The following is a 13,880-nucleotide window of genomic DNA, read 5'->3' as shown; positions in this document are numbered from 1 at the left end:
GTAAAGAAGCAGTCTCGCATAGCCAGACCTATCTCCACACTTCGCTTCAGCGCGGAAGAAAGGTCTTTTCTCAGGGCTCAAGCCATTATCATTCCGGTATAGACAAAAAAAAGCTATGGGTTGTTTGTATTTCTTTAAACCAATCACAATCGTCTTGGGCGGCGCTAAGCCCAGAATGCATCGACGGAGCCCGTGAAAACGGTAACACGCAGATAGCGGAAGGGGAGGAGAATTCCGACTGAAATATTTGGCCAATGGCAGGCTTATACCCACAGTCGGGGTCCTGTGAGTCAGACTAGTAAGGAAGTAAAAAAAAAAGAAGTCGAAAGTGAAACTGTTTCAAACTCAAACGTCATATAAAAGACAGAGGACAAAGAGGATGCAGTAAAACGGAATTAAATTGAATTAAATAACTGAGTAAGTAGTCTGTTGTGGATTGGGATTGGGAATAGAAGCTAGATGAGGGGTGTTTGGAGGAATAGGGATATGTAGCTATGATCTCAGTAACGCTTAATTTAGTGAAATAAAACATGCAATAAAATGACGCCCGAGGAGTAGGCTATGCTTTTTCAAATTTCTCATTTGGGACCAAAAAAAAAAAAACCTTTTCAAATGCATTTTTAAAAGTTCAACGTTTATTTTAGCATGTATTGGTATTTTATGATCATTTTACCTATTTGGATATGACGGATGTCATAGGCCTGTCGTCGGCTACATTATGAGACCTGCTAGGCCTACTGTAACAAAAACAGACCGAACATTGTGTGCGGATTGAGAAATCAAAACGTTATTTTTGCTCTGTATTCACACAGTTTGAATTAAGACAAATTAACTTGATGTCTGCCATGTTAAAGTCGGTGGTCGGTAGTTAATTCACGTATGGAGCTTTCATAGTTGGTCTTCTATTATTTGAAACGAGATATTAGTTTCCGTAGGCTATACAAGAACATGCTAAAAATATGCTTAAAGGATATTTATTTGCTATCCAACTCTGTCTAGTTTCCTTACCAATTAATTCTGTCCTATTGAATCCGTACAAGTTTCAATGATAATAAATTCAGCAACTACTTTAATAGTAAACTGTGGTTATAGTTGCATTAAGAATTTCTTGTGTGAACCACAAGATTGCAGCATGTAGCTGTGCATGTAGGTCTACTTAAAATGACGAAAGCGTTTGATTTTAAAACCATCACGTCAGACCGAATTTACGTTTTGCCTGAGTTGGATTGAAGTTGAAATTGAAATACAACATAAATTGTACTGCAGCGATTTCGACTCGAATTACAACTACTTAGAAACGGAGAATATGCCTACATGATAAAATGACTTTTATGAGATAAATTGGGCTTACTTAAGAATAAGTAATGATTTACTTTCATTTATTGTTGATTTGGGTCGTTTTTGGATGTTTTCCAAGAAGATTTCTCACGAGCATGTTAGTGTTTGTTAAATGTATGTAAGGGGGGTTGTTTATCCAAATGTGCGGTCGAAACACTGACTGGAAGCACGGGTAGTTAACGTTGTCAAATGTTTTTTTACATGAAACGCAATAACAGGGATAATCAGTCGGCTATAAATTGTTGCTAGCATATCGTATACGCCTACAAGCAAAATACATGCATCTCAGATACTGACTTTATAGGAGTCACAATTATCGGCACCTCTTCCATTGCGTGCTGCTTCACTGGAGTTTAAAACTGAGGCAACCTGTTTATGAAATCCATTTTTCATCAAAAGCAACAAACTCACAAATGAAGAAAAAAATGGTTGTTGACCTTCAAAAATAAGGAAATGGATCAAAAACTAAACGAAGAAATATATGACTTACTACTGTGAGACCAAATATTAATAAATTTAAAACCACTGGAGTTTGGAGTAGAGTTAAACCTGTCCGGTTGAGGGCGCTAGTCTTAGCCCCATGCTCAGTGAGGTAGATGGTTCAGGGAGCAAAGAATAATCCAGTGGCCACAGTTGGAGAATTGCAGAACTTGGCTGCATTGGGGGTCACCAAGTTTCTATTAATTGCTACATTTAGATGCTCCAAAATTAGATGCTACCTCCATGCCAAAAGGCTATTTGGAATGGTTTCAGGAAAAATGGTTTTACTGGGAGTAATCAACAGTTTCAAGAATCTAAATAGTCTCGTCTACTGTTCTCTGGAGTGATGACATTAGAGCTCTTTGGCCAAGCATAGCTGTTACTCCTTTTGTGGCCTTTCTGTTTGCTTGAACTAGTCTGCCCATTGTCTTTTGATCTCTCATTAACAAGGTGTTTTTTTGTTTATCACACCATTCTCTGTAAACTCTAGAGACTGTGCTGCATGAAAATCCCAGGAGGGCAGCTGTTTCTGTGATGCTGAAACCACTACGTCTGGCACCATCCATCTGGCACAGACAGTCATGCCACAGTCAAAGTCGCTTAGATCTTGTCCATTAGAATATTTGCTCAAACAAAAAACTGAACATCTTCACTGTGTGCATACTTTATATATTGAGTTGCAGTCACATGATTTGCTGTTTGGTGGAGTAGGGTATCTGCATTAACAAGCAGGTATACTTAATAAAGTGGCCGGTATATTATACACAGGATATGGGTTTGGTGTTGATTTAGGGAGGTGTGTACAGAAACAAGCCACATACCTACTGTTAAATATGGTGGGGGATCTTTAATGTTATGGGGCTGTTCAGCTCCCACTGGTCCTGGGGCCCTTGTTAAGGACAATAGCATCATGAACTCTACCCAGGTACCAGGACATTTTAGCCAAAAAAACTGGTTGCCTCTGCCAGCAGACTGAAAGTCGCTAGTGGATCTTCCAGAAAAACAGTAACCTCAATCACACATTACTATTCACAAATAAATAATTAATTAACCACTTAAGCCACACTTTGCAATGGCTACAGTCTCCAGACTTGAACTATATTGGAAATCTGCAGTTTTAATTGAACAGGACAGGTCTGAAGCAGAGACCCGGAGGTATTGAAGAAGTGGATGGAGGAAGGGTCTAAGATCTCTCCCAGTGTGATCTCCAGTACTTATTAGACATTATATAAAAAGACTCAGTGTCATTATCCTTGTAAGGGGAGTGTGAACAAACTACTGATAAGATAAGAAAAGATAAGATGACACTTTATTAATCCCTGGGGGGGGGGGGGGGGGGGGGATTCAGGTGTAACAGCAGCAGAGAGTGAGTACAAAAGAAGCAGAAAGCCAAGTATACATACTGTAGTATACATAGGATATACATAATATAGTAGTAATAATAAAACAAGTGAAACGTAATAATAAATAAATAAATAAAAATAACCATTTCAGTGAACCCAGGTGTGTTAATAATTGTGATACAGTTTCTGGAAATAACTGTATGATCTGAAAAGTTTTGGTTGATTCCATTGAATCGTTAATAAAAAATATTTAGGAAGTTGGACAATCAATATATAGTTTACCACTGACATTCATTTAGTACAATTGTTCATCATTATCAATGGTGCAAAAACATTTGAGGTGGCTGTTTAGAACATGTTTAGGGCCTATTTCAGTTCTGGATTGCTTACTGTCAACACCGCGGCGTGTTGTATATGCGTGTCTCTGTGTGTTCAGTGTGTTCTCATTTTGTGTGTTTGCAGCTTGGCTGGTTTGGGATAGAACCCACGTGTGGTCTAAACTGGTCAGATGTGTTCCAGTCTCCTGAGATAGGGGGCGCTGTTTATAAAATGAGTCTCTCAGAGGAGCCAGACACCAAAGGAGGAACCCTCAGCACTGACAGAAAGAGGTACAAGTACATGAACCAGATATTTAATGTGCTGAGAGTTAGCGCTACAGTGAACAAACACCTGATAGAAACCCTGCATGCAGAACTTTGTAAAAACATCCTCCATGTCCAGAGAAAAGTACTAAACAATGCATGCAGGGCTGAATTAGGGCAATATCCACTATTGATTAACATCCAAAAAGGGCAGTTAACTTTTGGAATCACCTCAAAAACAGCGACCCCCAGTCGTATCATTACAAGGCCCTGAAATACCAAGAGATGAGCCCAGAGAAGAGCCACCTCAGCCAGCTAGTCTTGAGGCTTAGTTCACTAACCACCCCTAACGCAAAGCAGCCTCAAGACAGCTCTATACAATTAGTCAACCAAATTATAGCAAAACATAAAGAAAATTACATCACCTATTGGGACACACAAACAAAAACACAAAGCAAATTAGAATGCTATCGGGCCCTAAAAAGAGAGTGCACTGTGGCAGATTACCTGACCACAGTGAAAGAAACAAAAACAAGGAGAACATTGACAAAATATAGACTCAACAACCTGGCCATTGAGACCGGTAGACACCGGCAGACCTGGCTGCCCAGAGAGGACAGGCTGTGCTCCCACTGCGATCAGGGGGCAGTGGAGACAGAGCTGCATTTTCTGACACGATGTAAAAAATACAGTGAGGCAAGAAGACAATACTTCTTCAAAATAAAAGAAATCTCCCCTCAATTCGAGGCAGTATCAGAGGTAGAGAAGCTGCCATTCCTCTTGGGAGAGAGGAGAGAATGTGTGGCTTTGGCTGGGCAATACACTGCCACTTGCCACAAACTGAGAGACAGTAAGTAATTATAACACATCAGCAATTACAAAATCATTTTTTTTATTTTTTAATACGTTTTTAGATAGTTTTCTTCATTATTGTTAAATTTTATATTCACTGTTTCACCAACATTACACCTACTAACATACACAAATAGCACACACACACATATTTGTACTCTCTTCATATGTTTATTGTTTGTTGTAGCTACGCTTTAGCAATATGTATATGTATGTACGTCATGCCAATAAAGCTTATTTGAATATTTGAATAGAGCTGCAGTAAGAGGATGAGTTTAACTGGAAGCTTTCTCTCCATGTGCTGTGAGTTTGAGCTGCAGTAAAAAGAGTTTAACTGGATGTTGTGTCTCCATGTTTTGTTTACAGGGTCCAGGTAGAAAGAGCAGGGTCACCTGTACCCAGCTGTCTGTCTATGAAGAGTGATCGTTCAATCGATCTTCCATTCACATTCACAGGAGAGGTCACAGGTGATCAAAGGTAATTAAAGAGTTTCAAATTGACAGTACTGTTTAATTATACTTCAATGTTACTGGCACCTTTCTGTTGTCAGTGGGTGTATTAAGACTTTCAGATCTAGGTGGGGGTTATTATTACACATATAGCTGTAGGTTTGTGATTTATATCACATTCAGGTGTAGGTGAGGTGTATTTTGTCATATTCATTTGTGCTGTGAGTTAGAGCTGCAGCAAGAGGATGAGTTTAACTGGAAGCTCTATCTCCATGTGCTGTGAGTTATAGCTGCAGTAAGAGGATGAGTTTAACTGGAAGCTCTGTCTCCATGTGCTGTGAGTTAGAGCTGCAGTAAGAGGATGAGTTTAACTGGAAGCTCTGTCCCAATGTGCTGAGAGTGAGAGCTGCAGTAAGAGGCTTGTCTTTTACATTTATAATTTATTGCACGTATGCAAATATTACTCTTGACAATCCACAGTGGAATATGACACAAACACAGTAAAACAGCTTTTATTTAAATGTTTCAAAAATGCTTTCAGATTTTATTTCTGGTTTGTTTGGGAGCAAGGGCTCAATTTTATTCTGCACTTAGAGGATGAGTTTCACTGGAAGTTCTGTCTCCATGTGCTGTGAGTTAGAGCTGCAGGATGAGGATGAGTTTAACTGGAAGCTCTGTCTTCTTGTGCTGTAAATTTGAGCTGCAGTAAAAAGAGTTTAACTGGATGTTCTGTCTCCATGTTTTGCTCACAGGGTCCAGGTAGAAAGAGCAGGGTCACCTGTACCCAGCTGTCTGTCTATGAAGAGTGATCGTTCAATGGATCTTCCATTCACATTCACAGGAGAGGTCACAGGTGATCAAAGGTAACTATTGAGGTTCAAATTGACAGTACAGTTTAATTATACTTCAATGTTACTGGCACCTTTCTGTTGTCAGTGGGTGTATTAAGACTCAGATCTAGGTGGGGGTTATTGTATTTTTATTATTATAAATATTATTATTATTGCTGTGATTTAGAGCTGCAATTAGAAGATGAGTTTAACTGGAAGCTCTGTCTCCATGTGCTGTGAGTTAGAGATTCAGTAAGAGGATGAGTTTAACTGGAAGCTCTGTCTTCTTGTGCTGTGAGTTTGAGCTGCAGTAAGAGGATGAGTTTAACTGGATGTTGTGTCTCCATGTTTTGTTTACAGGGTCCAGGTAGAAAGAGCAGGGTCACCTGTACCCAGCTGTCTGTCTATGAAGAGTGATCGTTCAATCGATCTTCCATTCACATTCACAGGAGAGGTCACAGGTGATCAAAGGTAACTATTGAGGTTCATATTGACAGTACAGTTTAATTATACTTCAATGTTACTGGCACCTTTCTGTTGTCAGTGGGTGTATTAAGACTTTCAGATCTAGGTGGGGGTTATTATTGCACATATAGCTGTAGGTTTGTGATTTATATCACATTCAGGTGTAGGTGAGGTGTATATTGTCATATTCATTTGTGCTGTGAGTTAGAGCTGCAGCAAGAGGATGAGTTTAACTGGAAGCTCTGTCTCCATGTGCTGTGAGTTAGAGCTGCAGTAAGAGGATGAGTTTAACTGGAAGCTCTGTCTCTATGTGCTGTGAGTTGGAGCTGCAGTAAGAGGATGAGTTTAACTGGAAGCTCTGTCTCCATGTGCTGTGAGTTAGAGCTGCAGTAAGAGGATGAGTTTAACTGGAAGCTCTGTCTCCATGTGCTGTGAGTTAGAGCTGCAGTAAGAGGATGAGTTTAACTGGAAGCTCTGTCTCCATGTGCTGTGAGTTAGAGCTGCAGTAAGAGGATGAGTTTAACTGGAAGCTCTGTCCCAATGTGCTGTGAGTTAGAGCTGCAGTAAGAGGATGAGTTTAACTGGAAGCTCTTTCCCAATGTGCTGAGAGTTAGAGCTGCAGTAAGAGGCTTGTCTTTTACATTTATAACTTATTGCACGTATGCAAATATTACTCTTGACCGTCCACAGTGGAATATGACACAAACACAATAAACCAGCTTTCATTTAAATGTTTTAAAATGCTTTCAGATTTTATTTCTGTGTGTTGGGAGCAAGGGCTCAATTTTATTCTGCACTTAGAGGTTGAGTTTCACTGGAAGTTCTGTCTCCATGTGCTGTGAGTTAGAGCTGCAGTAAGCGGAGTTTAACTGGAAGCTCTGTCTTGTGCCTTGAGTTTGAGCTGCAGTAAGAGGATGAGTTTAACTGGATGTTGTGTCTCCATGTTTTGTTTACAGGGTCCAGGTAGAAGAGCAGGGTCACCTGTACCCAGCTGTCTGTCTATGAAGAGTGATCGTTCAATTGATCTTCCATTCACATTCACAGGAGAGGTCACAGGTGATCAAAGGTAACTATTGAGGTTCATATTGACAGTACAGTTTAATTATACTTCAATGTTACTGGCACCTTTCTGTTGTCAGTGGGTGTATTAAGACTTTCAGATCTAGGTGGGGGTTATTATTGCACATATAGCTGTAGGTTTGTGATTTATATCACATTCAGGTGTAGGTGAGGTGTATATTGTCATATTCATTTGTGCTGTGAGTTAGAGCTGCAGCAAGAGGATGAGTTTAACTGGAAGCTCTGTCTCTATGTGCTGTGAGTTGGAGCTGCAGTAAGAGGATGAGTTTAACTGGAAGCTCTGTCTCCATGTGCTGTGAGTTAGAGCTGCAGTAAGAGGATGAGTTTAACTGGAAGCTCTGTCTCCATGTGCTGTGAGTTAGAGCTGCAGTAAGAGGATGAGTTTAACTGGAAGCTCTGTCTCCATGTGCTGTGAGTTAGAGCTGCAGTAAGAGGATGAGTTTAACTGGAAGCTCTGTCCCAATGTGCTGTGAGTTAGAGCTGCATTAAGAGGATGAGTTTAACTGGAAGCTCTGCCCCAATGTGCTGAGAGTTAGAGCTGCAGTAAGAGGCTTGTCTTTTACATTTATAACTTATTGCACGTATGCAAATATTACTCTTGACCGTCCACAGTGGAATATGACACAAACACAATAAACCAGCTTTCATTTAAATGTTTTAAAAATGCTTTCAGATTTTATTTCTGGTGTGTTTGGGAGCAAGGGCTCAATTTTATTCTGCACTTAGAGGTTGAGTTTCACTGGAAGTTCTGTCTTCATGTGCTGTGAGTTAGAGCTGCAGTAAGCGGAGTTTAACTGGAAGCTCTGTCTTGTGCCTTGAGTTTGAGCTGCAGTACGAGGATGAGTTTAACTGGATGTTGTGTCTCCATGTTTTGTTTACAGGGTCCAGGTAGAAAGAGCAGGGTCACCTGTACCCAGCTGTCTGTCTATGAAGAGTGATCGTTCAATTGATCTTCCATTCACATTCACAGGAAAGGTCACTGGTGATCAAAGGTAATTAAAGAGGTTCAAATTGACAGTACTGTTTAATTATACTTCAATGTTACTGGCACCTTTTTGTTGTCAGTGGGTGTATTAAGACTTTCAGATCTAGGTAGGGTTAGATCTAGGTTATATTTATTATAAATATTATTATTATTGCTGTGATTTAGAGCTGCAGTTAGAGGATGAATTTAACTGGATGCTGTTTTGTTCGCAGGATACTACAGTCTCTCCAGCCCTGCTCTTTAGAAGAGATGAGTTCAGAGAGATTATCTTTCTCAAGACAGGTGAGTTCTGTTTTTTTTTCCAATTGTTTTTAATTTATTTGTGTTTTATGTGAATATATAATGCATGTATCATGTACCATATATAGAATACATAGTTGAGGCCAAACGTTTATTTACACCTAAGCTAAGGACATTCAAACTCGATTATTTACTACACCACACATTTTGTTACCATACATTCCCTGTGTTAAGTCAATTAGGGTATCTACTTAATTTCCGTAAGAGGTCTTTTTAAAAAAATCGCTAAGAGACAGATTTATGTCAGCTTCTATGTACTATATCAGATTTTCAGCTATGCACTTAAATAGATTGTCAAAAGCAAAAAGTGTGGTTTTTCTAAAAAAAGAAGAAACTACTTTTTACATTATGAACAAAAAAAAAAAAATTGCAATTAGACATTCCAGTGCCAAGTAAATGACCTAAAAGCAAACTACTGCTACCCTCTCTGAGATCTACCCATCGTGATTTTTGCCCCTGTTTGGAAGCCTCATATACGTTACAGTAATCATACAGTGTTGAGTTCTTCACGCTCATTTACATACTGTAGCTTTTGAACGTAGCTTACACCGTCCTTCTAGCTGAAACTACAGCTTAGCTATTCTACTGCGTACTGACTTAAGCCGCGTTTCCACCGCAGGAACTTTACCCCGGAACTAGGAACCTTTTGAGGAACTCAGTGCATTTCCACCGCAGGAACTAGGGTCTAAATTTAGTTCTGGGGGCTTTATTTTACCCCCTAAAAAGTTCCTGCTCGGGGGGTAGTACTTTCCGAAAGTACAGGAACCTTTTGGGTGGAGCTTGCAGCGCTAAACATTTCTGATTGTTCGAGTACTCGCAGCATTTTTTTTGTGTTTGTTTTCATCCGCCATGTTTAAAAATATTCAGCCGCAAACCAATTTATTTTCATAATAACTTCAAATCAAACTTGTATGTTATGCGGCGCAGTAGCCTAGTTTTGGTTATAGCCTGCCAACGTCTTGGAATTATAACGTGTGCTCTTCTGTTCTTTTCTTGCTTTAGTAATTGTTTTATACATTTTTTAAATAAAAAGCATTCGTGCTGGGACAGCATATTACGTACCAAAACATTCAAACTGATTAATTCGGTTGCTGAATATTTTCTTCCGGATTTTCTTTGTTAGCCCGTTGTAATAGACTTGAAACGTTTGATACAGTTATGTGAGGCATGCGGTAGTTCTGCGTAATTTACATTGGTGATACAGTAAAAGCAAACTGGAAATCACCTTCCGCACTTTTTGTCAGGGTAAAATAACAGGTTAATTCTAGTAATCGTCCCATTAGCTTTTTCAGACTGCTGTAATTTTACTCTGCCATTCTTCAGTTCCTCAAAAAGACCAGGAAGACTATGGACTAATTTATGATGCATGGTTCGCATCTGGAGGGCACACTTCGCTGCCCGGCTAGCAGTAAATTTGAAGGAAAGCAAACGGTGGCTGTACCACTACTAATTTGAATTTTCACTGAAGTCCGAGTTTTCGTTCTATTCTTGTCATTTTGCGATTTGCGATATGGAATTGACGATGAGAAATTAATCAAACAGCAAATTGTTTACAACGTGTGCATGTTTTCTGCTGTTGTTGCCAGTTATACATATAAATGTGAATGCATTCGGTCGCTTCGGATGTCAAGACATGAAAGTGAATGTTTGCATAAAAACCTAATGAATGTGTTTGAGAGGATATATAAAACAGTTACAATCTGATTATTGGCCTGTTATATCATTTGTTGCATAACAACGGTCCAAGTTCAACTACCCACGACAGTTTTGCTTGACAACGGTAAAATTAAATCGATAAAAAAAATAATAAAATACAAAAGTAACCGTATATAATCATTGTTGGTAACCCCTTTGTATATAAGTGGAATAAACCCCTCTGGGCTGTCCCGGTTATTAGAAAATAATGTAGGCTACTTCGGTGGTAGTATGGGGTTACAGAAGAAATCATAGGACAGATGGACCGACGACAACGTTGTTTTTTCATACGTCAATGGGCTAATTTGCCTAATCTTCGCAGGACTTTAGACCGCGGTGGAAACGCAGACAACCATGGGCTGAAGGAACCTTTTAGTTCCTGGTAAAGTAGTTCCTGGGACTAAAAGTTAATGGGTAATTTTGGTGGAAACGCGGCTTTACTTTCACTTTGCATTTTCACGTAGCGCATGAGTGGAAGCTTAGCGCACACTTTAGTAGAGCTTTGACTATTGGCAAATGCTTTGCATAAAAGACACTAAAGTATTATAAAGGGCACTATATTATTATAAATAGTTAATGATTCGATTTTATAGTTTTGTCATTTTCCTCCTTGTGATGCCAAAAATGCCAGACGCGGAACTGTGTAAAGTGTGGGTATATTTTATTTGTAGTTGTATAAATACAGAAATATGAATGACTTTCCCAGAAAGATTATGCTGGTGCAAAAACAATAGTTTAATGTTTTATTTTTGGTTATCCAGCAAGGCAGTGTAATGACCGAGAGGTTTTCATGACTCAGAGGGGGGCTCGAAGCTGCCTGCACACTTCCAAAAGTGCTGCAGGCAGCCACGCTACCCAGTGAGTTACTAGCGAAGGAGGTATATAAGCAGAATTTTGTGGTTTTAAACAAGTGCACTTCTATACATGTCATTTTGCGTGTGCATCCAATGAGTCGTTAGCAAGGTACCTATAAGTTTTATACCTACTGGTGAGGCAGGGTTATGAGAGGACACTTTGTTATGGTTGTTAGAGTTACACAGTACATACACCTCAGTGCTCGGCAGTATCCTTGTGCCTGGGAACTTGAACTCATTCAGTTACTTTCTTTCAGACTCTAATGCTAAAGGATTGTAATTATACTGTATTCTAACCCGAGTTACTGGGACAGGTGGTTTAGGCCCGAGGACTCAGTTCCAGCACCTCAGAAATTCAGAAGTTGTGTGCTATGACACTTTGCACCAGTCTTAGAGGTTTTAACATGGGTTCCACGTGTGGCAGATTCCAGATTCTTGTTGTAGCCTGGGGCCTGGGGTCCAGAGGGGTGGAGACTTGTATCTGCCGTGGCACCCAGAGGTTGCGACGTTACATCGGGCTCGGTACTCAGAGGTCCAGTGACCACTAGTACCGGCCTCCATCTCTGAGATTTAAAGGTGTGGTTCCCTCCGGACAGATACCGGACAGTCTCAACTGCACTCTCAGAGGGGTGGAGACGTGTACCGCCGTGGGACCCAGGCACCCGGGTTTAGTATCAGCACTTATCAGACTCTGCTTTCAGGCTGGAACTTAGGAGCCTAGGCTATGCACCCGGCTTAGCACTGGTCATTCATTTGTTCCTCATATGCTAGAAACCTAATCCTTTAACCTTGTTACTGCACTCAGAGGTGTTTATATTGCCTAAAAACTTAAGCTTACTGTTTAGACTTGTACTCAGAGGTTTTTATATTAAGGTCTAAAGCCTTTAAACTTGTTACTAGACTTGTACTCAGGTAATCAGTTCCGAGGCTCAAGAACACTTACCACAGTGCCCTGGGACACCGCACCTCAGCTTGTATGCACTGATATTAGTGGGTTAGCATATGGCCGGTGATGCTGTGGACAAAGTGAGGTTATTCACGAAGTGATGGATCATACTGAAAACATAGTGGTTTATATATATATAGAAAGTAGAAACATGAGTCTTCTCACACATTTGATTTGACAATATTGACTTACATTAATATTGAGGTATTCAGCCAACACAATATTTTCACTATTTGTTCTCTAAATCTCTAAATATAATAATAAAAATTAATAAAATAATGTTACTATATTTTATATTCAAATATAAGAACAAAATTACCAACTTCATTTAACCAAATATTTTACACTGGGCCAACCTAAATAATAAAGGTGTTTGTAGGGAAAATACAAACAAGACAAAATTCTATCCATCCATCTGGTAACATTTTTTGTAACATTTGTTTAAATATTATTTGATAATAATATGATTAATGGTCAATTATGATGAAATGACATACTCACCAACCCATCTCTTCATGTGTTTATTTCACACTGATACAGTACTCCTCTTCATGTGTTTATTTCACACTGATACAGCACACATATTCATGTGTTTATTTCACACTGATACAGTACTCCTCTTCATGTGTTTATTTCAGTCTCTCCTGTGCACTTTGATGAAGCTGAAGAAGGATGAGAAGTTGCAACAGTTTCAGAGCCATCTGAGTCACGATTGCCCAGAATGCTTTGAGATTCTGTCTGAAGATCCTTCTGTACTGGTTAAGTTAATGAAGATGAAGGAATTATTCAAAAGTCATCAAATTGAAGATTACCCAGAATGCATTGCGAGAGAGCAGAAGGATCCTGAGACCCTGTACATAGTTGAGAAGTTGCTGGAGACCTGTGGCAGTGAGAGGTCTCTGAAGATCACACTCCACATCCTGAGGAACATGAAGCAGAAGGATCTCGCTGACTCACTGGAGAGAGATGAGGAGCGCAGTAAGAGTTTTCTCTCATTGCGAATGTGTGTCCATTCAAATGCTGGAATTAGCTATAGCATCCCCACTTCCATAATAGTGTTTTACATTGACAACATTTCATATAGAACGTGTCCCAACCAATACGCACACAAAGGCATTTAAATTAAGCTATAGCATGAAGCAGTGATTATGGGGGTAAGCAAATGTACATGAGATTAAATGTCCCTGAGGAGGATTCAAAGCAGGAATCTTGTGCTCAAAAGCCAGTGACTAAACCACTGTCCCATTAGACAGACTGCCCCAAGGTTGTATCCAGGGCTAAAGAGCACTCAGGATAACAATATTATATTTTTAAATTACCATGTAACAAAACCTGAGACATGAAGTGTAGAAGCACATTTGAACCCATTTTCAGTGTTTTTATATTTTTTCCCTTCATCTGTAGTGTACAAATGCAACAGTGTGTGCTTCCTTGCTGATATTATGTATTTATGATAGATTGTATTTCAGAGTTATGTAATACTGTGTGAGAAGTGTGTAACACACTGTGAGAGAGGTGTGTAACATACTGTTTGAGGTATGTACAACACTGTGTGAGAGGCATAACATACTGTTAGACTTATGTAACACTGTGATGTGCATAAAATGCTGTTAAGAATGAGTTTTAATATTTTTATTGGCAGTTTAAAAAAAAAATCTGAAATGTTTATCACATTTTAAACA

General features: G+C 39.4%; 1 protein-coding gene across 11 annotated transcripts in view; it reads left to right on the top strand.

The window, feature by feature from the left end:
- The first annotated feature begins 217 nt into the window (after nucleotides 1–217).
- The window catches only part of LOC135235496 (NACHT, LRR and PYD domains-containing protein 3-like), a 340,665-nt gene continuing 327,002 nt past the window's right edge, over nucleotides 218–13,880 (top strand). For 2 of the 11 annotated variants that reach the window (XM_064301004.1, XM_064301013.1), the window contains exons 1-8: nucleotides 236–417; nucleotides 3,624–3,769; nucleotides 4,961–5,071; nucleotides 5,796–5,906; nucleotides 6,234–6,344; nucleotides 8,300–8,410; nucleotides 8,616–8,685; nucleotides 12,837–13,176. In XM_064301004.1, the coding sequence (XP_064157074.1) occupies nucleotides 3,711–3,769; nucleotides 4,961–5,071; nucleotides 5,796–5,906; nucleotides 6,234–6,344; nucleotides 8,300–8,410; nucleotides 8,616–8,685; nucleotides 12,837–13,176 (913 nt within the window). In that variant the 5' untranslated portion in view covers nucleotides 236–417; nucleotides 3,624–3,710. Of the gene's footprint in view, nucleotides 418–3,623; nucleotides 3,770–4,960; nucleotides 5,072–5,795; nucleotides 5,907–6,233; nucleotides 6,345–8,299; nucleotides 8,411–8,615; nucleotides 8,686–12,836; nucleotides 13,177–13,880 lie in introns of all 11 variants that reach the window. The other 9 variants (XM_064301024.1, XM_064301028.1, XM_064301003.1 and 6 more) reach the window with 8 other exon arrangements.

The sequence above is a fragment of the Anguilla rostrata genome, chromosome 12, assembly GCF_018555375.3.
Source record: "Anguilla rostrata isolate EN2019 chromosome 12, ASM1855537v3, whole genome shotgun sequence".
NCBI lineage: Eukaryota > Metazoa > Chordata > Actinopteri > Anguilliformes > Anguillidae > Anguilla > Anguilla rostrata.
This window is presented reverse-complemented; position numbering and strand designations above follow the sequence as displayed.